The sequence below is a fragment of the Anopheles cruzii genome, chromosome 2, assembly GCF_943734635.1.
Source record: "Anopheles cruzii chromosome 2, idAnoCruzAS_RS32_06, whole genome shotgun sequence".
NCBI lineage: Eukaryota > Metazoa > Arthropoda > Insecta > Diptera > Culicidae > Anopheles > Anopheles cruzii.
Window position 1 is genome coordinate 59,594,460 of NC_069144.1, and position 18,161 is coordinate 59,612,620.

Here is an 18,161-nt window from a genome sequence, read left to right on the forward strand (position 1 = left end):
CTTTGCGGTGTGTTTAACTTCTCAAGATCTCAGTGTAGCATCAAGAGGCCTCCACTGGAGTGTCTTGGTCATGGTGAAGATACGCGCCCCGCAGACACACCATTGCATCACGTTATCTTTTGGGACACTTATCATACGACCACACCAACGATGCACCTCTGTGGCGCCACTTTGCTGGTGAATAAATTTTGAAAAATGTCCCACAAACGGCCCCAGTTGGTGTCAACCATTCGATCCGGTGTATCGTCTAGCTAGCTTCCACGTCCAACGTCCTGTCCCTGTGTTTGCTGTTGTTTCGCGGAGAGCATCGCATTCGTCATCATGAGCGGAGGTGAGTTTTTGTATCGTTCCCGGCGTTCCGGCCACACTCATCCGTCGAGGGGCTGCTTTATTTGAACAGTTGATACAATATTAGTACGACGTACGGTAAATGCGAAACAATCGCTCCGCGTGTCGTGTGTGACAATGAACTCGATCGGTCGCTGGCCAAAGCGGAGTAAAACTAGTTCTTTCTTAACCGTTTTCTCCACTTAACCGTTCGAGAATGTTGCGCAATTGGCCTCTAATGGTGACCTGTCTTGTACCGCAAATACCGCGTAATCTTTTCCTCCGGAGAAGGATTTGCAAACATTATAAGCCGCCGCCCGGACAGATAAACGCTGATAAAGATCTCTGTCCCGCAGGAGAGCACACCCCGAGTTCGTTCATTTTAACCGTACGCCCCTTTCCGTAGGTTATCCCCGCTACGGTTTCCGTCCCGATTATTTGAGTAATCCGTCCGACTTATCGTACGATCGCACTGAACCACCTCCGTCAAGTTCCTTTCCCCAATCGGCACCGCCGACCGCCGCCGGGAGGCCGGGCTTCGGTCGGGTGACGAACGAACTTGGTATGCATGCTTTGTGGTCTAACTGTCCCTTTTCTCCGCAACTAATCGACTAACCGTTACCCAATACTAACTGACTGGTGCGGGGGGCGCGTCGCTCCAAGTTGGTCCCGGAAAGCCCTTTAACCGGATCTCCCCTCTTTCAGCCGGCTGCTGGCAGTACTGTAACATCAATGGACCGTTCCCACCGAACATGGTCCGCGCCGGGATCGACACGAACGGGGAGGTGATCTACGTCGGGCGTGCCTTTCACGAGGGCGACCTGGTCCCAGCGAAGGTGATTCCGACCAAAAATCTGTCCTTCATCTGCCACGGCGGTGAGGAGATTCTGAAAGAGGACTTTGAAGTGCTTCGCTACGGAGCATTCGTTTGGGAGTTTTCGTCGGGCGGTGCAGTACCGGAAACGGCCGTCAAGATTGGTGCCACGGCCGACGGAGAACCACTGTACATGGGCCGAGCCATCCACAATGGTGCGCAGACACCCGGCAAGGTACATCCGTCGCACGGGTGCTGCTACATTCCGTTCGACGGCGCCGAGCTCAGTATGCCCGACTACGAGGTGCTGTGTGTCAGATAAACCCGGAGGCCGGTGGACCGAAATTATAAAACGCGATTTTGCCGGTCGGAATGCTTACTTTGCACTTTATTCTACATAAATCGAATGGATTCATTTGAAACGGGGTTCAATAAATTTTTGTCTCGTTCTTCGAGTTCCTCAAGGGCCGATGACTGATAAGCTGCACGCACATCTGCGATCGCGGTTCAGCTGTTCCAGCTCTTCCGGGTGCTTCACCTGCAAAGGAACGCACAAACCCCGATAACCCGATGGTCTCGATCGGTTTCTCGATGATTGCTTACCTCCACAACGGTTCCATGTTCGGCACACTGTAGTGGCATCGATTGGCCGATAGCTGTTTGATCGCGTAGTATCCGCTCTATTGCGGCCCACTTGCGGGAACAGCCGGCAAGCAGCGACATGTTGCCCACGATGTACAATCCTTCCCTCGCTCGGGAAAGCGCCACGCTGATACGATTCTCGTGCGCCAGGAACCCTATCGTATCGGAGCCCGGATGACTGCTGCTGCTGCTGCGCACCAGCGAAAGCAACACGATCCTACTTTCTTCGCCCTGAAAGCTGTCGATCACGGCAATCCGTACACCGTGGAGTGCTGGCCGAGCTTTACGTTCCTAAAAAGGGCACACTCGGTATTGAGATTCAGGTTCGCTATTTGCTGACGGTTGACAGAGACTCACCGTAACCAGCTGGAGCATCTGGCCGTTGTACGCCGTCAAGATGGTGATGTCTTCGGCCACGTAGGGTCCTTGGGCGAGAATGTACTCACAGAGCGCCAGCACAAACCTACACTCGAACGTGTTCCGTTTCGATTTCTCATCGCCACCCTCCTCGGGGAAGGTGTGCGTTAGGAAGTACAAACTTTGCCGCATACCCACGATCGGGGGATACAGGGTGACCGGTTCCGCATCCTCCAGCACTCGGTAGATGGTGGGTCGCAGAAGGTTCGCCAGTTCCGGGCGCATTCGATGCTGCAGCGTCATGGTGGCCACACTGAACCGATTGTTGATCATTCGTTCGAACAGCGATAGATCGAGTTTGTAGCGAGCGGACATAACGTATGTGCTGGTCGTTGGCCGCAGTTGTTTGTGGTCCCCGATGAGGATGCAGTGCTGTGTGTGCTTCGTTAGCGAGGCCACAATGTGTGCTTCGAGCACTTCGGCTGCCTCCTCGATGATCACTATCGGAGAGCGGAGCAGCTCGAGCAGCACCCGATTGCGGGCTGCAAATGTCGTCGTCATACCGATCACGCGAATGTCCCGGATTGCCTTCAGGCTGCTTAGCTGACTCAGCTCGTTGAGACGTCGAGAAACCTGCTGCAATTGATCCTACGGTTTGGAGGGGGGAACGCCGATGAATGAACCGATCGTGCCCCGATCGTGCCCCCGTTGGTCTTACCATACACTCCATTAGCGCTTTGTTGAGATCATTCGAATCCGGTTGCTGACTCTGCAGCTCTTCAAACTGCTCGAGCAACTTCAGATACTCCTGCTTGGTGTTGTAGTATCCGATCCGCAGCCACTTGTCGATCGGTTGATCCTCGTTCAGCTGCTTCACGTTGTACGCGTCCAACAGTGCGTGTTTCGACTGATTGCCCATTCGCACCACACTCTCCGTATGCCGTATCACTCCGCACAGAAACTGATCGAGCGCATGGTTCGTGACGCAAATCAGCACCAGCTGCCGATCGGTATTGGCGAGCAGCGTTTCGACCAGCTTCAGCCCAATAAATGTTTTACCCGTTCCCGGTGGTCCCTGAATCAGCGCGAACCGATTGGTCAGAGCCATCCGGTAGGCCTCGTACTGTGAATCGTTCAACCCGATGGCACCGGCAAGCGTCTCCATCGGCCAACCTTCCGGTTGCTTCAGGTCAAACTCTACGCCGGCGTACCGAAAGAAGTGAGCGCCGGTTTGGCTGGTGGCGTACGCTGGCAAGCAGTGCGTCGGTTGTTCCACATCCACGATGTACGACTTCAACGGGAAACTGTCGGCCCGAAGTCGGCGCAATGCGTTAAAAACCTGGTGATATGGTTCGAAAAAGATTTCACTCTCCACCATCAGCAGCGGCCGATTGAACACTTCGCACCCCGATGCCCCGTTTCCCCATTCGATGCGAATGATCTCCACGTTAATGAAACCATTCTTCAGATCAGCATTATCACGGTGGCTAACGATCGCCACGATCAGATCGGTCAATGTTGGCCCACTACTAAACAGTAGCAACGATCCGTGCAGTAGCCGCTTGGACGCTGACAGATCGAGCCGGGTGTACCGAGCGGAAACATTCGCAAAGCCCCGCCTGGCCGGATCCAGATCGACCACGATCAGTTGCTCCTTCTGTGTGCGGCGGCTGATCCGCGACGGAAGCAGCAGTTTGACGGGATAGTGCACGCGAATGCTTTCGTTCGCGAACGTCTCATCGATGCCATGCTTTGCGACAAACGCCCGGTACTGACCGAGACCGACGCGCAGTGGAATCATAAAGTCTTCCTTCAGAAGGTTCAAGTGCACCTCCAGGTAGTGATCCACGCTTTGGAACCGTCCCTTGACGATGTTTCGCTCCAGATTCAGGGCGGGCCCTTCCTCCTGGTTGATATCCTTGATCGATGGGTAGATCTAAAAGGCAAATGGAGTTCAGTAGCTTGCTGCTGAGGCTGTTAGGCAGCCTCTCTCTTACACTGATCGTATCCGTTGTCCCACCATCCACAGGAACGGCACAGGAGGTTAGGGCTGCCAGAAGCTCCCGGTGAGCAGTGTCCATGTCCGGCACGAGTTGCTTCAGTTTGCGACAAAACCGCGTAACGGTTCCACCGAGAGCGACGTGCAGCTTGGCTTGGGTCAACAGTTTCAGCAACACATCGACCATCTCGGTCCGCGCGACTGTTGGCCGCACGATGCTGGTTTTCTTTTTCTTCTTCCGTTTCTCCACCTCCGGAGACTGCTCGAGGAACCGGGCCAGCTGCTCCCAAAAGTGGTCCTGCCCGAGGAGGATCGCGTAAAAGTGACGGATCGTTTCGTACATCGGCAGAGTGCTGAGTTTGATCATAATTCGCATCAGTACCAGCAGCAGCTCGGCACCGTACGTTTTCTTCGTCAAGGTGGCCACAAACTCCTCCCGTTGGACGTACACATCGGCCAGCAGGCTGAGCGCATCGTATTCCACGATGTTCATCAACTTCGTATAGGGAATGGTTTGCACGTACTTTGTCGCTGCGTTCCGGCCAAGCGCGAACGTAGCGCCAGCCTTCTGTGATCCGGCGTTCTTCGTCGGATCAACGTAGTTTCCGTCATAATCTACGCAAACGAACCAAAGGACACTGTGAGCATAGGCAACTCTTCCATTAGATTGACCATTACCTTCAGAGAAAATCTTCAAATTGTCCAGCAGATCTGCTACGGAAGCGGCCCGGTCTGAGCCGCCGGCTTCGTCGGAACAGTTCGGTTTGCCCGTTCCTCCTGCCACAACGAAATCGTCTTCATCCTTGTCGAACCAATCATCGTCCTCGTCTTCGACCTGCTTCGAACCACTTGACATGGAATCGCGGTCACTTCGCGAGGGGGTACCGGAACAGACACAGTGGAGCCAAAGACAGTTTATTTTCGGGACGTTTGGTGTTTGTTATTGTTTTCTTGCGTCTAGTAGTCTTTGTCTTACCAACGGCGTTGCTACGTTTATGACGGTACATTCGTTGGTTTCGTCCGTCGATTTTAAAATGGATGTTTTTGAGGCTTCGTCATTAAACAATGCAATAATGTTTCATTTTCAGTGTATTTTTATTTGGGTTTGACACCTTTATTTCTGAACGGGTCTCGATAGTTTTAAATTATAAGTATGAACATATTAAAGCTTTATTTTTTTGTAGTTACTTTAGTTAGTGGAAACGAATAGCCAGCAACCGGTAAACTTCTTATGACTAACACAACTAACTAAAACTTTGTATGGCCATTAAGAGACTAAATGGTAACGTTCTTCATGTCCGTCGGATGACGACGGCTGAGATCGGAGTAACGGGTGGGGAGCAACGCTTTTCAGCCCGTGTCGGAAGTGCCATCGGATGAATCGTTCGAATTGTCCGTCGAGCTGCTCTGCGCCGAACGGAAAGATCGCCGTTTCTGTTCGCCACTCGAGCCACCGCCGGTTTTTCGGTTCTCCGGGCTCTGCTCCATTTTCACGTACCCGACGGTGGAGTTTTCTCTGCTTCCACTGGCCGACAGCTGTTGGCGCTCCTTAACATCCGGTCCCGGTGGCCCGTTCCGATCCCGTTTGCTGCCCGATGCTTTGGCTGGCGTCGAAGTGGAGGACGCGGCACCACCACCGCCAGGCGGCCGCTCATCGAGGGTTTCCGCCCGGCTGGCCGTATCGATTTCATCCTCCTCGTCGAAACTGATCGGCTTCGCCTTGGCTTCCGCCTCGGCATACGCCGCCGGGTACTGGTTTCCGATTTTCGTCTTGATCGTACGTATCTTCCGGAAGATGTAGTCCAAGTCCTTTTTCATGTCGTGCAACAGCTTCGTGTGTTTCTTAAAATCGTCCGCCGCTATCTTCAGCCGGCTGTTGCTGAGCGAATTGCAGTTTATGAGCATTTCATTCGTTTTCTCGAAGCGCTGCAACCTGGAAATGATACGGTACGCTGTGTGAGGTTTCAGTTTGGACTCTTGGCACCAGAATTAACTTACATTTGCTTTTGCGCCCGTATCATCACTTCCACATCCGTCTGGTTGACCAGCCCGGCCAAGCCTTGTACAAACACTTCCGGAGCGGTGTAGTTTTGAAAGCACTCGATGCTGAATTCACTTTCCGGACGCCCGGAATGCATGCTGCTGCTCATTTCCGAATTCATCTTTTTTTCGCACAAAGAGTTCGATAAAGTGTTGGCGAAAAAACAACAAACAGCTGACCCAAGCAAAACTTTTTTGTAAATAGTAAACAACCATCTGTCAAAATGGGGTTGCCTTGGAGTTGATGTTCTATATGTTCATCTTTTTCACCGGGCATAATGGTGAAACGTTTATAATTTCGTTTTCGAACTCAAAGAAAGGCAACGCACAGTAATGGCTTTCGTTTGCCCCTGGCAACATTTTATTAAATCATTTATACATAGTATAAAGTGTTCATCCGCAAATTAATGTTCATCAAATCACGTTCCCTAAAATATGTCATCATGATCGTAGCAAACCAGTTCCCGGTTATCCTTGTGCTTGCCTTTCTGTGACCGGTTGGTGGCCAGCGCGGACCAAACCGCGGATGACCCCGCGTCGTTGATGGGATTAATTTGCGGCTGACGACGGGCCAACTGGACCTGCAACTGGATTCCGCCGACCGTCTTCGAGTGCAGCTCGGCGATCGCCTTGTCGGCACACTCGGTCGTGGCGAACGTGATGAATCCGCGACCTTTTTCGATTTCCATCGAAATGTTCAGTATCTCTCCATAGTCGCTAAAATGCTTCTTCAGAAAGTCCTCCGTTACCTTGTTGCCCGACACGTACACCGTGTTACCGGAGCGCGGTTTTTCTTTAGCTCCATCGGCGGATTTGGACTTGTCCGCACTCTGCTCGTCCTTCTCGCGTTCGTTCGCGAATTGTTGGTAAAGATTCTGCGCACGGTTCGTTTCTACCGGGCTCGTGGGTCGGTCAACGGCGGCAGCCGACGAAGCGCCGACTGGTGGTGGCGGATCTCGGACAGCGGAAGGACTCGCCGCAGTCGCCGATACGGCACTGGTGTTATCGTACTCTGTGGACGAACCGAAGGACTGGTACTGGCTCGTGCTGGTCCCGAGCTCCGATTGGGTGCGCTTTTTTTCCAGCCCTTTCGGTCGCTTGAAGGAACTGTCCTGCTTGGGTTGCGGCTTTTGTATCGCCTGAATGGCTCCGCTTTTCAGCAGCTTACGGGCCACTTCCCGTGCATCGCGGGCATCGGCAGGCCTCTTCGGTAGCAAATGCTTTTCCGGCTCCTGCTTCGGTGCCTTCAGGGCCTGGAGCGCCTTTTTCTTCTTCCGCAACTTTGCGTACTTGGCCTGCAGCATCAACTCTTCCTCCGTCTGGTTGGATGGAAAATGGATGTACACCATTTGGAGAAACTTGGACTGTATTTTAAATGCTTTTGAAGGGAAAATACGGCACGATCAACTTAATGTAAACTAAACTGCGTTACAACAATACGTTACGCGTTACCGGGACTGACAGTACGATGTTATTTTGACAATCGAAAAGGCCCTGCACGAATGGTAACGCTGGGTTGCTTCCAGCGTAACGGACATTTTTGAAAGATTGCTCTCATTTTATTTCGTAACTCATTGTTTGTGCGGTAAAACCATTACGAGATATTGACGAAAGTTTGTTCGTTCAACTCTTTGACTGCCCGCTAGTAGCAAAATCTGTTTGAACCGTGCGATTTACTGCCGATGGGAAATCTGTTTGATCCTTAAACTACCAACTCTAAACACCGCGAGTAACGCCTTCAAGTGGCATCAATTGAGAAACGCTACCCGCAGAACAGGCAAAGTCTACTCGAAAGGGTTTCGTCGAAGAATGTGTAAAAGTGTAAACTGGATGAAAGTGTAAAACCGCAGCAATCTTGTTGCTTGTGTTTCACGCGCGCATCAAAGTAAACGTGCCGTTTCCGACGAAACTCATCAGCGAGCAGAACGTGCGCCTCTGTCTGCCAGGTTGCTGTGTCATTTCGATTCCATTCGCCATTGGGCACGAAACGGGTGCGCGTTCCTTTTACTACAGCCGCTCGGCAGCACAAAAGGGTGTGTGTAGCACCACAGAGAAAGTGGCTCGTTCTACCTGACGGCAGGCGATTAGAAAGTTCCGAGTGCTACCGAACCAGAACCCGCGGTAGAGCTAGCGGGTAATTATCGCGGGCAGAAGCAGAAGTGCATCGCGGACTGTGCGTGCGCGCGTGTGTGTGTGTGTGTGAGAAGCGTCGTGGCGACCGCTGGTCCAAACGCTAGTCCAAGCAAGCAGTGGGGAAGTTTTGTGACGCTAGATCGCACCGAACACCGAACGTAGCGAGAATGGCCCAAAATATTAACCCGGAACGCGCCCAGTCATCCAACCCATCGAAACAGAACGACGAGACGCTGATAAACAACAACAATCATGCAGTTAGCAAAAGGTAAAAGAAGCGTTTCTGGACCACCAGGTGGGGCAAGGGAGACATTTTTCACCGTCCGTCCCAACGGGCGACCTCCATTTTCCTGTTTTCCCTACTCAAGGGGCCACTCCAGTCGTCAGCAGTGTGTGATGATGATGGGTGTGCGTTGCTTAGCGGAAGAGGTTAGGATGAATGCTCTGCACCCTTCCCCTCTTTGCCCGACACTAACGCCTCTCCGCGCTTGTCGTTACTGGCGGCGGTGGAGTCATGGCGTTACGGGCGCCGCACATTCTTGTAACTGTTTTCAAATCGCTGGTAACGGTTTCTGGTCACCGCGCCTGCTATTTTTGGACGCCTGCTTTGTGGAGTCCTTCGTGATGGATTTCAAAACACTTCCGCAATAGATCGATCGTGATTGAAGACAAAAGCACGGCATGCTATGTTTTGACAATGACAATCGCAATGCGTGGTGGAGTTCAGTGACCTTCCGATGCGTTCCTGAGTTGGGAAGATCACGTCACAGTGAAACTGGAATGTGCACGATCGATTGAATGATTTGGCTAATGTTTTCGGTTCGCTCTTTTGTTTTTTCGCAGGCTCCAGAAGGAACTGATGGCTCTGATGCTGTCCTCGGAAAAGTCGATATCCGCCTTTCCGGAGGGTGAAAACTTTTTCAAATGGATCGGCACAATCAGCGGCCCGGACGACACGGTGTACAAAGGGCAGAAGTACAAGCTGCTGCTAGAGTTTCCCAACTCCTACCCGTACTCGGCGCCGAACGTGAAGTTCCTCACGCCCTGCTTCCACCCGAACGTCGACCTCAGCGGCTCGATCTGCCTTGACATCCTGAAGGACAAGTGGTCCGCCCTGTACGACGTACGGACGATCCTGCTCTCGATCCAGTCGCTCCTGGGCGAGCCGAACAACGATAGCCCGCTCAACTCGCAGGCGTCGCAGCTGTGGCCGAACCAGGCCGAGTACAAAAAGTATCTGGACGATTTTTACGAGAAGAACAAGGATTCTTAAGCCCACCACCACCTCACCGTCCCTAGTTCCTCGCCCCCCGCGACCATCACACCATCCCCTCAGCTCACTCGTAGTAGATCAATTTAAGGATAGCAGAATAGTCAGTCAATCAGCCCCCGCCCGGTCACAGCAACAAACAAACCAGCCTTCGTTCTACTGTCCGCACTCCGCCCCGCACACACACTCTGTCCTCTTTCCGGCACTTTCGCGAAAAAGCTGTGCACAGTTGTACAAAACAAAAAACAAGATCGTCTCACTCGGAACCGGTCGGAAGATGGAAGACGACGAAGGCACTCGCTACGCAGCTGAGCTCGGGAAAGCAAGAATTTGTATGTGATTTTTCCCGTTTCTTTGGTTTTAAATGGCGCGAGTAGAAACAACCTCTGTCCCCTTCTCAACAGGCGGGGCCGATTGACGCATAATGATCTGATCACAGAACGGGCGGACGGACGCACGTGATCTTGAAACGACTCTCGAATAATTGTGCCCGCCGATGGATTGAACCTAAAAATTCTACATGTTTTTTTTACATTTGAGCAAAATTTATTATCTCTTTTCTTTCCGAAGATTGTATGCGCACGTTTTTGTAACTATTTGGTGTAATCTGTTGCCGTTTCTTCTGTTTTAGTTTTACCTCAGTGGACCACGCTTGTGTTTCTGTGGTTTTTGTTTTGTTCGGGGCTAGGGAAAGGCTACAAAATGGCTACGTCACGGATTATGTTGTTTCCCCCTTGCAAACGGAACCAATCACCTTGACCGATTTCGTATGATTCCAAGCTAAACGATAGAATATAGTACGTTAACATGGGTGTGCCGAACACAAAATACAATATTTCATTCTAGCGTGTCTACTACACTATGGCAATCTCGGTTGGAAGGTAGGGTATTTTAGGGCCGGACTGGCCTTACATCGGCGACGGATGGAAAACGCGCCCAGGGCAAGCTAGTAATGCGCACGCAGCGAGACTCTATTTATTTATCGTAACTCTGTGTACTGTGTATTAGTAAAGCTATAATGATGTGTTCGTTGATTGCAACCACCCCCCGAACCCCTAGCGGCAAATGACTGTCTGTTGGGCATCTTTTGCAGTTGAAAACAGTAATAAAAACAACAAAATAAACATTGTGGCTGTCATTTGTCGTTCTCTTACTTACTGTCTGACAGGTTTGTATCTTTGCTAAACTGAAACGCCGGAAGGTATGCAATTTTCGAGCATATAACAGAATATTAATTCAAACGCCGACATGTATGCAATTTTCGAACCGGTTTGCCGAAATCTTGCTACCTTCTGAGCTGGTATGTTCCCCTGGTAGAATTTGGGCCCCGGCGAGTTCGCCAAAAAGCGAAAAATTTTCTCGGGAATCGAAAAATTCGATTTTTTAATTTTCTTTTCCGCATTTGATGGACATTTTTTCTTTCATTTTCATACCTTTGGGCGAACATTTGGAGGGTGTTTACATAGTTTTCTTATTTCATAATTCGTTTTAGACGACATATTTTATTTTTTCATGCCTGAAATGTTTCCGAAGGGCCTTCCAGCGCGCCCGTCAACACGAACGTCACGTAAAAGCAAAGAAACGTAAACAGAACCGAATCGAAGCAGGCCGGCCGAACGCGCGATATGGAGGAAAACAATTCGCTGGTGTACGGGTTGGAGTTTCAGGTAACCGCGGCAACAATGCTCCTAGACCGGCCCCACCGTTAACCCACTCCCCGAACCGAATTGCAGGCCCGGGCACTCGCATCGCAGCAAGCGGAAAGCAACGATGTACGGTTTTTCGTGGCCACACAAAGTCTCAAGCCGAACAATCAACTGCACGTTGTCGATCTCAACGAGGACAGTTCGGCGCTCCATCCGCACATTTTCGCGCACCCCCTGGGCGAAGTGTGGAAGCTGACGGCAAGCGCCCACGACCCACGGCTGCTGGCCAGCTGCTACAGTGTGCTGAAGGGTGGCACACAGATCGTGATGCAAACCGCACTCCTCCGGCTGCCGGAATCGCTGGAATCGAAAGACCCCGAGCAGGAGTTTCTGACGTTCGCCAGCGTGGAGCAGCTGGCCACGGAGGGCTACGGGAGCGAGATACGGACGACGGAGTTCCACCCGAGCGATGCCAATCAGCTGGCGTGCGTGGTGGATGGGAAGATTGTGCTGTTTAGCCGGAGCGAAGCCGTGACACGGGTGGCCGCGGAGATCAGTGCGAAGAGTGTGCCAAAGTTCACCACCGGCCGGTGGTCACACTTTCACCAGGGCAACCAGTTCATCGCTCTGCACGATTGTAGCGTAAGGTACGGGTATGGATGGGTCACTTCCCAGCGGACAGGTCCTAATTTTAACTCCCCGCAGGTCCTACGATGTACGGGATCCGAATCACTGCGTTTGGAGCATCGAAGAAGCCCATAGCCAGCTGGTGAGGGACCTGGACTGCAATCCCAACAAGCAGTGCCACATCGTGACGGGCGGTGATGATGGGGTGCTGAAGGTTTGGGACTTCCGGAACACCAAGGAACACGTATTTGCGCGCAATGACCACCATCATTGGATCTGGAGCGTGCGCTTCAATACGTACCACGATCAGCTGCTGCTGTCGAGTGGCAGCGATGGCAAGGTGCTGCTGACGTGCGCCGGTAGCGTTAGTTCCGAGGCACTGGAAGGTGGTGGCAGTGGGACCAGCGGGGACCCCGCAGAACCGGGCGACGGTGGCGATCTGAAGGAGCACCTGGCCGACGGACTGCTGCACACGTTCGATCAGCACGAGGACTCGGTGTACGGTGTCGAGTGGAGCACGGCCGATCCGTGGATGTTTGCGTCGCTCAGCTACGACGGCCGGATGATCATCTCGAAGGTACCGAAGCAGTACAAGTACCAGATACTATTGTAGGCCCGACTGAAAATAAAGCGCATTCCATAAACTCGTTTCCAATGGTTGCTACGATACTCTGTACGTCACTTCGTCGCTCTGCTACTTTCTTTCGCGCATACTGCGATCGCATGGTTTCGGGGCGGGCTATTTGGTACATACCGCGCTTTTGCTCACATTTTTATTGGGCTAAATAATCGGCGCCACCGGATCGGACGCAGAATAAAAAAAAAGAACCGGGGGAAAGTAGGACGCAGGGAACCCTCTCGGGGGGACCTCTTAGAACTTGAACTCCTTGTACTTTTTCGACTGCTTGCTGGTCGTGTCCGTTTGCTGCCGTTTTCGTTTGGACTTTTGCCGAGCCACATGCTCGGCCAGCATATCCGAAAGGTCCTCCTTCTGCAGGTGGCTTTGCTGTTCGCGCATCTGCTGCTCGTAGCGCTGCGCCATCGCCTCGTTGTCCATGTCCAGCTCGGAGGGATCGAGCGCCAGTTCGACCATACCTTCCCGATCGACACCGCCGCCGCCGCCACCGCGACGGGCCCCTGGCGGTGGTACACCCGGTGGTCCACCGGGACCACCACCACCACCGGCCGCTCCGATGTCGTACACGTGGGTCGAGGCCATCATCGCACCGCCGATGCGCTCGTTGCGCTTCTCCGGCAACACGTGGTACAGAACCGGCGTCTCGTTGTCCTCCATTTCGCTCTCGATCTTCTTCTTGCGCAGCTCGATCGTGTCGGGCGTTTCCATGCCCGCCGGCACTCCGCTGGTCAGTCCGGACGGTGTCACGAGTCCCTCGGCCGGCGTCACCAACCCACTCTCGTCCGGTTGGGCCGCCAAATCTTCGCCCTCGTCCTCTTCCTCCTCGGACGATTCTTCCGATTCCGACTCCAGCTCACCCCAGACGGTCCGATCGATCTCCTCCTCGCCCATACCGCCCTCACCGTCACCGGCCATCCCGAACACGTCGCCGTACAGTGGCTTACCGCTCTCGTCCACCGGTGGCTTACCCCAGCCACCGGCGTGATACCCGAAGGAGCAACCCTCCGGAATGGGTGCATTCAGGCCCGGGATCTTCAGGTTCGGGTAGCTCGGTGGTGGCCCGTAGCGCTGCTGGGCAATCAGCCACGGTGGTGGGATCTTGTGGCAGGCCGGTCCGATCGGCATGCCGAGCGCGATGCGCAGTTCCTCCGACAGGTCACCCGGTTTCTTCTCCTTCAGGCGCGTCTCAAACTCCTTGCCCTCGTAGTACAGATCGCCGTGGATCGTCATGCGGGGCTTCGTTTGCCACTTGAAGAACGCGTCGTGCAGCTTCTGGTAGTCGATGTCGATCTTGCCCATCTTGGGCCGTGCCCGTTCGCGCATCTTCGCCTTCAGCGTCTTCGCTTCGTCCTTCTCCTGCAGCGAGGCCCGCATCTCCATGATGCCGGTCTTCTTGATGAAGGCCGGCAGATCGAACGGTGGCTTCTCGATGCCCCGCTTGCCCTGCAGGTACTTGCGCTTGAAGCACCAATGGCGCGGCACCTGCACCGTGTTCCGGTGGCTCTTTAGCTGCACCAGCAGCTTCGGATCGCGGGCCGTCACGTCGTGCATCTCGACCACGTCCGGGCGCGACACGAGCTGCTTCAGTTCGGCCACACTGAGCCGGGTCAGCTTCTTGAGCTTGCGCTTCGAGATCTTCTCCTTGTCGTCCTTCTCGTCCCGATCGCCCAGATCGTCGTCATCGTCGTCCAGCTTGTCGCCGTCACCGACGCCGCCCATCGCCGCCGCCGCTTTCTTGTCCGCGGCCGCCTTCTCCTTCTCCAGCTCGTCGGCCCCGGCCCGGAGCGCGTCCCGTGATTTGGTGTCCAGTTTGAAGATCTCAAACACACGATAAAACTGCCGATACATCGGGGCCAGTTCGGCGATCGTCAGCTTCTCCGGCACGTACTCGATCTCCACATCGTCCACCGAGGGCCCGCTGTTGTCTTTGGCCGCCGTGGCTGCCGGGACCTTCGCCTTCTTTGTGATCGCTTTCTTCTTCCGGGTGGACACTCTGGGGACATCGGCCTTACCGTTCGGAGTGTTCCTTTGGTCAGCACCTTCGCCACCGCCGTCGTCGTCGTCGTCGTGATCCTCTCCGTTTCGATCCTCCGCCGAGTGGTGCTCTCCGTTCGGTTCGTCCCCGCCGTTCGTCTGTTTCGACACTTCCTCTCCATCGCTTTCCGGTGCAGCGACCCCATCGTCCGATGCTTTTGTTTCCGCCTCACCGTCCTCCTCGGGGTCTGTGTCGTGAGTGGCCGAAAGGTGATCGGCTCCACTCGGTGGTGGCGGTGCCGGTGCCGGTGCCGGTGTCTGTACGCGCTGTTCATGCGCTTTGGCCATCTGCTCACGGCGTGCTTTTCGATTCTCCTTCTTCCGTTTCTTCTTCCGTCGGTTCTTGTCCTGTTTGTCCACCACTTTTACCCCACCCGGAGCCTGATCATCGTAATCTGCTCCCTCGTCACCCATCGCCGCCATCAGCGGATCGTTGCCCATATCGTCCTCCGAATCGATACCGTCCGCCTCGAGGTACGCGCTCATCATGGGTGCCTGACTGCCGGCCACTGTGCCACCGCCACCACCGGTGCCGTGTGTTCCACGTGAATCCTCATCGCCACCCAGTTCCTGCGTTCGGATCGTTTGAAGTGCCAGTACGTCTTCGAGTGCTTTCGGTAGCACGAGTTCCGAAGGCTTTTTCATGCCCTCCTCCGGGTGGTCCAGCTTGAGTGACATCAGCGACGGTGGCACCGATGGTGGTGCCAGCAGTGGCGCCGACGGTTCATCATCCTCCAGTAACAGTAGCTGCGGGTGTTCCGGTGGTGATTCCAATCCCACCTCATCACCGTCCTGTTCATCGTTTTCCTCCCACCGCTCACCGTCCCCATCGCCCGAGTCCGGCAGTAGTCCACTCAGCAGCATCTCCGACGGTGGCATTGGAGGTGGCGGCACAAGCGCTGATCCGCCATTTGTTTGCTGCGCAGCGGACGGAACAAAACCCGAAACGGGAAAATTAGCGTTCGCCGTCCCCGGGTGAATCTGGTGCGGCACACTTACCTCTAGGTTGTCTAGGTCCATTGTCGGGTCGGGTGCCGGAATTGAAGCGGAATGTTGCCGTGCCGGAACACACTTTTTGCACGATTCCCAACAACACACACCGCCAGCGACAATTTTTATCGACCGAACGAATCCAAGCAGCTCCTGAAGTTGTTTGTGATTTTACGCGTCTGACGTTTACCGTGTCCCGGAGGTGTCAAAGCGATGGGGCTTCGTTCAAGTGCACACACCGACCGGCGACCCTTTGGGAACGAGTCGTTGTGTCTCCGTTCGAATGGAGACCAATATTTACGTTACCGTGGAAATTACTGGCGAATGCTGGGCCGAAAAAATGCACTTTAAATGGAATGCGGAAAATTATGCTCACTTTCTGCAAAAATGTTGGAAAGTAGAAAAGAGATTAATTTTCAAGATGGGCCCTAAGCGAAGGGCTGCTGGATCTTCGCCGCTTGCTCCAACGGAAACGAAGACCGGAACGAATACTACGAATAAGAGAAATTTTATTTCTTTTGTTGCGGGGGTATCGGGTATCGGCGTGTGCTGCTGGGCAGCTGGGCATCTGGGGAGCTTTCCTGGCCCGTGATTGGACGCTGAGACACATTTCGCTCTCTACCACTACACTTTTACTCTTCAGCAGAAGAATCCATCTTTTGTTCTCGTCCAACGGTCGTTTTGACGCTAGACACGGCGCCGTTCTTAACCAACGGCGCAGTACAATTCCGTGTAGACCGGTGCCGTACTTTCTGCGCGTTACATTCCGATAGTTGAAATAATCCGTGTAAGTCGTGCATAGTTTTTGGCCTAACAAAATGATGGAACTAGCTGGAGTCCTACGGGGCATGCTGCAAATTAAGGCGATCAATACGACCGACTTCGTGTGGCGTCTGCATTGCCGCGGAACCGTGTATCTGCTGGTGGTTGCGACACTGCTGCTCTCGATGCGCCAATACTTTGGCAGCCCGATCGACTGTGTTACCGGCCCGGGGGATTTGTCCGCTTCGACGATGAACGAGTTCTGCTGGATCATGGGAACGTACATCAGCAAGGACCCCGACTTTGGTATGCGCTTCCGTTTGGGGGAATCAACCGGTGGTTGGTGGGTAATAAAAAGTGAGGTTATTCTTCTTCCATGCGTCACCACACCCGGGGGGGCTCCCGCGGACACCAACAGTGCTGGAGGGTACGAATATTGTGAAGATTGGTGCCAAACTGGGCCACATTCCGGAGCACGAACGATCGTACCAGAAGTACTACCAGTGGGTCGTGTTTATACTGGCGTTTCAGGCCTGCCTATTCAGCGTACCCAACGTCCTGTGGAAGATCTGGGAAGGCCGACGACTGGAGTCGCTGTGCGAAGGGCTAAGTATGTTCGGAGCTGGCATGGGCGACATCCAGGGCGTTTCCTCATCTATGTCGTTTTTCTTTCTTTTTCCTCCCACCAGCGACACCGATTGTGCCGGACAAAGTGAGACTCTCGAACAAGAAGAAACTGATCCGTTACTTTGCGCGCGAGTGCAACCATTCGTTCCGGAAGTATGTCCAGCGCTACTGCTTCTGCATGGTGCTGAATTTTGTCAACGTGCTGCTCTGCATCCTCATCATGAACATGATCTTTTCCGGCTTTTGGATGAACTACAGTCCGGCCGTGAAGGCACTGCTGTCGTTCGATATGCCCTCTTGGAACCGTTACAACTCGCAGGTGTTTCCAAAGCTGGCCAAGTGTGACTTCCACTTTGTGGGACCGAGCGGGTCGGCCCAGAACCGCGACGCACTCTGTCTGCTGGCGCTGAACGTGCTGAACGAGAAGATTTTCGCGTTCCTGTGGGTCTGGTTCATTTTGCTGGGCGTCATATCGATCATCAATCTGCTGTACTGGTGCCTGTTGGTGTGCTGCAGCAGTATGCGCGAGAAGCTGCTTTACTCGACCGTGCATCCGATACGCATGACCCATGTTACCGGTGCCCTGGACGGGCAAGGCATCGGCAAGTGGTATCTACTGTATCAGCTGTGCTGCAATCTAAATCCACTCGTCGGCCGCGAAATAATCTTCACCATCGCGAAGATGAATGCCCGTGACAATGAGCACCACACGTACCAGAAGCCGAAATCACCGAAGACCGATTCTTTCCCCGACGATCTGAATGACATCATCGATGATGATGATGACCTTGATGTGTGAAGGCGTGCAGCGGAGGGGCATCCATTGGATAGCATTTTAACTAAACATTTCTTCCTTTCTCTCTCTTTCAAAATATTGTCGATAGAATGTAACCAACTTCCGCGTTGAGCCATAGGTTCATGATGCGTGATATTTACGATAAGCAACGGTAAGATTTATCTTATCTTTACAAGTGCCTCTCTACGCGGACGAGAACGAAGTTGAACATCGTTCCCCACGCGGCTGGTCGGTTGCCGCGCACGGGCTCAGGACTCGAACAAGAACCAACCGCAACGATAAAATCCGCACAAATACCGAAAAGAACTACTAAGGGAGCAGCAGAGTATGTTTGGATTAAACGCATCGGCGAACGACAGCGTGAAAACACAGGGACAAGGATCTAGTGATCCTTGGAGAATCATTCCTTCTTTTTGCACATTTGTGCGTCGATTTTTCCATCACATTACTTTTGTTTTTT

At 53.4% G+C, this 18,161-nt stretch overlaps 8 protein-coding genes across 11 annotated transcripts; 4 read left to right on the forward strand and 4 right to left on the reverse strand.

Annotated features, from left to right (window-relative positions):
• The first annotated feature begins 204 nt into the window (after positions 1-204).
• LOC128278092 (natterin-4-like) lies at positions 205-1,562 on the forward strand. Of its 2 annotated transcripts, XM_053016747.1 has the most exons (3): positions 229-331; positions 734-889; positions 1,033-1,562. In XM_053016747.1, exons 1-3 carry the CDS (start codon positions 322-324, stop codon positions 1,461-1,463), a joined length of 597 nt encoding a protein of 198 aa, XP_052872707.1. In that variant the 5' UTR covers positions 229-321; the 3' UTR covers positions 1,464-1,562. The 2 variants fall into 2 exon arrangements, with proteins under 2 accessions (XP_052872708.1, XP_052872707.1); XM_053016748.1 differs by lacking the exon at positions 734-889 and having other exon boundaries at positions 205-331.
• A 39-nt stretch (positions 1,563-1,601) lies between these two features.
• On the reverse strand, positions 1,602-4,995 carry LOC128267135 (NFX1-type zinc finger-containing protein 1). The gene is made up of 6 exons (XM_053003923.1): positions 4,818-4,995; positions 4,138-4,754; positions 2,859-4,076; positions 2,141-2,788; positions 1,745-2,074; positions 1,602-1,679 (listed from the first exon to the last, which is right to left on the reverse strand). Exons 1-6 carry the CDS (start codon positions 4,993-4,995, stop codon positions 1,602-1,604), a joined length of 3,069 nt encoding a protein of 1,022 aa, XP_052859883.1.
• A 430-nt stretch (positions 4,996-5,425) lies between these two features.
• LOC128277374 (kxDL motif-containing protein CG10681) lies at positions 5,426-6,301 on the reverse strand. Its single transcript, XM_053015823.1, has 2 exons — positions 6,138-6,301; positions 5,426-6,072 (listed from the first exon to the last, which is right to left on the reverse strand). The coding sequence occupies exons 1-2, from the start codon at positions 6,299-6,301 to the stop codon at positions 5,490-5,492; spliced, it is 747 nt and encodes a 248-aa protein (XP_052871783.1). The 3' UTR covers positions 5,426-5,489.
• Positions 6,302-6,582: 281 nt separating this feature from the next.
• On the reverse strand, positions 6,583-7,536 carry LOC128277373 (negative elongation factor E). 2 transcript variants are annotated; one of them, XM_053015822.1, is made up of 2 exons: positions 7,153-7,536; positions 6,583-7,071 (listed from the first exon to the last, which is right to left on the reverse strand). In XM_053015822.1, the coding sequence occupies exons 1-2, from the start codon at positions 7,526-7,528 to the stop codon at positions 6,608-6,610; spliced, it is 840 nt and encodes a 279-aa protein (XP_052871782.1). In that variant the 5' UTR covers positions 7,529-7,536; the 3' UTR covers positions 6,583-6,607. The 2 variants fall into 2 exon arrangements, with proteins under 2 accessions (XP_052871782.1, XP_052871780.1); XM_053015820.1 differs by having other exon boundaries at positions 6,583-7,536.
• A 429-nt stretch (positions 7,537-7,965) lies between these two features.
• LOC128277798 (ubiquitin-conjugating enzyme E2 C) lies at positions 7,966-10,658 on the forward strand. 2 transcript variants are annotated; one of them, XR_008269407.1, is made up of 3 exons: positions 7,966-8,580; positions 9,156-9,914; positions 9,987-10,658. XR_008269407.1 is itself a non-coding variant. In XM_053016325.1 (2 exons), the coding sequence occupies exons 1-2, from the start codon at positions 8,480-8,482 to the stop codon at positions 9,583-9,585; spliced, it is 531 nt and encodes a 176-aa protein (XP_052872285.1). In that variant the 5' UTR covers positions 7,966-8,479; the 3' UTR covers positions 9,586-10,658. The 2 variants fall into 2 exon arrangements, 1 of the variants encoding a protein (XP_052872285.1); XM_053016325.1 differs by having other exon boundaries at positions 9,156-10,658.
• Positions 10,659-11,207: 549 nt separating this feature from the next.
• LOC128267869 (EARP-interacting protein homolog) lies at positions 11,208-12,500 on the forward strand. The gene is made up of 3 exons (XM_053004818.1): positions 11,208-11,249; positions 11,316-11,875; positions 11,934-12,500. Exons 1-3 carry the CDS (start codon positions 11,208-11,210, stop codon positions 12,466-12,468), a joined length of 1,137 nt encoding a protein of 378 aa, XP_052860778.1. The 3' UTR covers positions 12,469-12,500.
• A 225-nt stretch (positions 12,501-12,725) lies between these two features.
• Positions 12,726-15,659, reverse strand: LOC128278006 (splicing factor 3B subunit 2). The gene is made up of 2 exons (XM_053016634.1): positions 15,526-15,659; positions 12,726-15,444 (listed from the first exon to the last, which is right to left on the reverse strand). Exons 1-2 carry the CDS (start codon positions 15,544-15,546, stop codon positions 12,727-12,729), a joined length of 2,739 nt encoding a protein of 912 aa, XP_052872594.1. The 5' UTR covers positions 15,547-15,659; the 3' UTR covers position 12,726.
• A 675-nt stretch (positions 15,660-16,334) lies between these two features.
• On the forward strand, positions 16,335-17,704 carry LOC128267136 (innexin inx2-like). Its single transcript, XM_053003924.1, has 3 exons — positions 16,335-16,584; positions 16,697-16,888; positions 16,968-17,704. The coding sequence occupies exons 1-3, from the start codon at positions 16,335-16,337 to the stop codon at positions 17,702-17,704; spliced, it is 1,179 nt and encodes a 392-aa protein (XP_052859884.1).
• Positions 17,705-18,161: the final 457 nt, after the last annotated feature.

What these genes read in the sequence shown, in the direction of transcription:
- LOC128278092 (XM_053016747.1), top strand. An exon ending in TCGGGTGACGAACGAACTTG is followed by an intron (nt 890 to 1,032) that starts GTATGCATGCTT and finishes CCCCTCTTTCAG; the next exon opens with CCGGCTGCTGGCAGTACTGT.
- LOC128267135 (XM_053003923.1), bottom strand. Translation starts at nt 4,995, where the DNA reads ATGTCAAGTGGTTCGAAGCAGGTCGAAGACGAGGACGATGATTGGTTC. An exon ending in AAGCGCTAATGGAGTGTATG is followed by an intron (nt 2,789 to 2,858) that starts GTAAGACCAACG and finishes TCCAAACCGTAG; the next exon opens with GATCAATTGCAGCAGGTTTC. An exon ending in AACATGGAACCGTTGTGGAG is followed by an intron (nt 1,680 to 1,744) that starts GTAAGCAATCAT and finishes GTTCCTTTGCAG; the next exon opens with GTGAAGCACCCGGAAGAGCT.
- LOC128277374 (XM_053015823.1), bottom strand. Translation starts at nt 6,301, where the DNA reads ATGAATTCGGAAATGAGCAGCAGCATGCATTCCGGGCGTCCGGAAAGT. An exon ending in ATACGGGCGCAAAAGCAAAT is followed by an intron (nt 6,073 to 6,137) that starts GTAAGTTAATTC and finishes TATCATTTCCAG; the next exon opens with GTTGCAGCGCTTCGAGAAAA.
- LOC128277373 (XM_053015820.1), bottom strand. Translation starts at nt 7,528, where the DNA reads ATGGTGTACATCCATTTTCCATCCAACCAGACGGAGGAAGAGTTGATG.
- LOC128277798 (XM_053016325.1), top strand. Translation starts at nt 8,480, where the DNA reads ATGGCCCAAAATATTAACCCGGAACGCGCCCAGTCATCCAACCCATCG. An exon ending in AATCATGCAGTTAGCAAAAG is followed by an intron (nt 8,581 to 9,155) that starts GTAAAAGAAGCG and finishes GTTTTTTCGCAG; the next exon opens with GCTCCAGAAGGAACTGATGG.
- LOC128267869 (XM_053004818.1), top strand. Translation starts at nt 11,208, where the DNA reads ATGGAGGAAAACAATTCGCTGGTGTACGGGTTGGAGTTTCAG. An exon ending in TGTACGGGTTGGAGTTTCAG is followed by an intron (nt 11,250 to 11,315) that starts GTAACCGCGGCA and finishes ACCGAATTGCAG; the next exon opens with GCCCGGGCACTCGCATCGCA. An exon ending in CTGCACGATTGTAGCGTAAG is followed by an intron (nt 11,876 to 11,933) that starts GTACGGGTATGG and finishes AACTCCCCGCAG; the next exon opens with GTCCTACGATGTACGGGATC.
- LOC128278006 (XM_053016634.1), bottom strand. Translation starts at nt 15,546, where the DNA reads ATGGACCTAGACAACCTAGAG. An exon ending in TGGACCTAGACAACCTAGAG is followed by an intron (nt 15,445 to 15,525) that starts GTAAGTGTGCCG and finishes TCCGCTGCGCAG; the next exon opens with CAAACAAATGGCGGATCAGC.
- LOC128267136 (XM_053003924.1), top strand. Translation starts at nt 16,335, where the DNA reads ATGATGGAACTAGCTGGAGTCCTACGGGGCATGCTGCAAATTAAGGCG. An exon ending in CAGCAAGGACCCCGACTTTG is followed by an intron (nt 16,585 to 16,696) that starts GTATGCGCTTCC and finishes GGACACCAACAG; the next exon opens with TGCTGGAGGGTACGAATATT. An exon ending in GTCGCTGTGCGAAGGGCTAA is followed by an intron (nt 16,889 to 16,967) that starts GTATGTTCGGAG and finishes TCCTCCCACCAG; the next exon opens with CGACACCGATTGTGCCGGAC.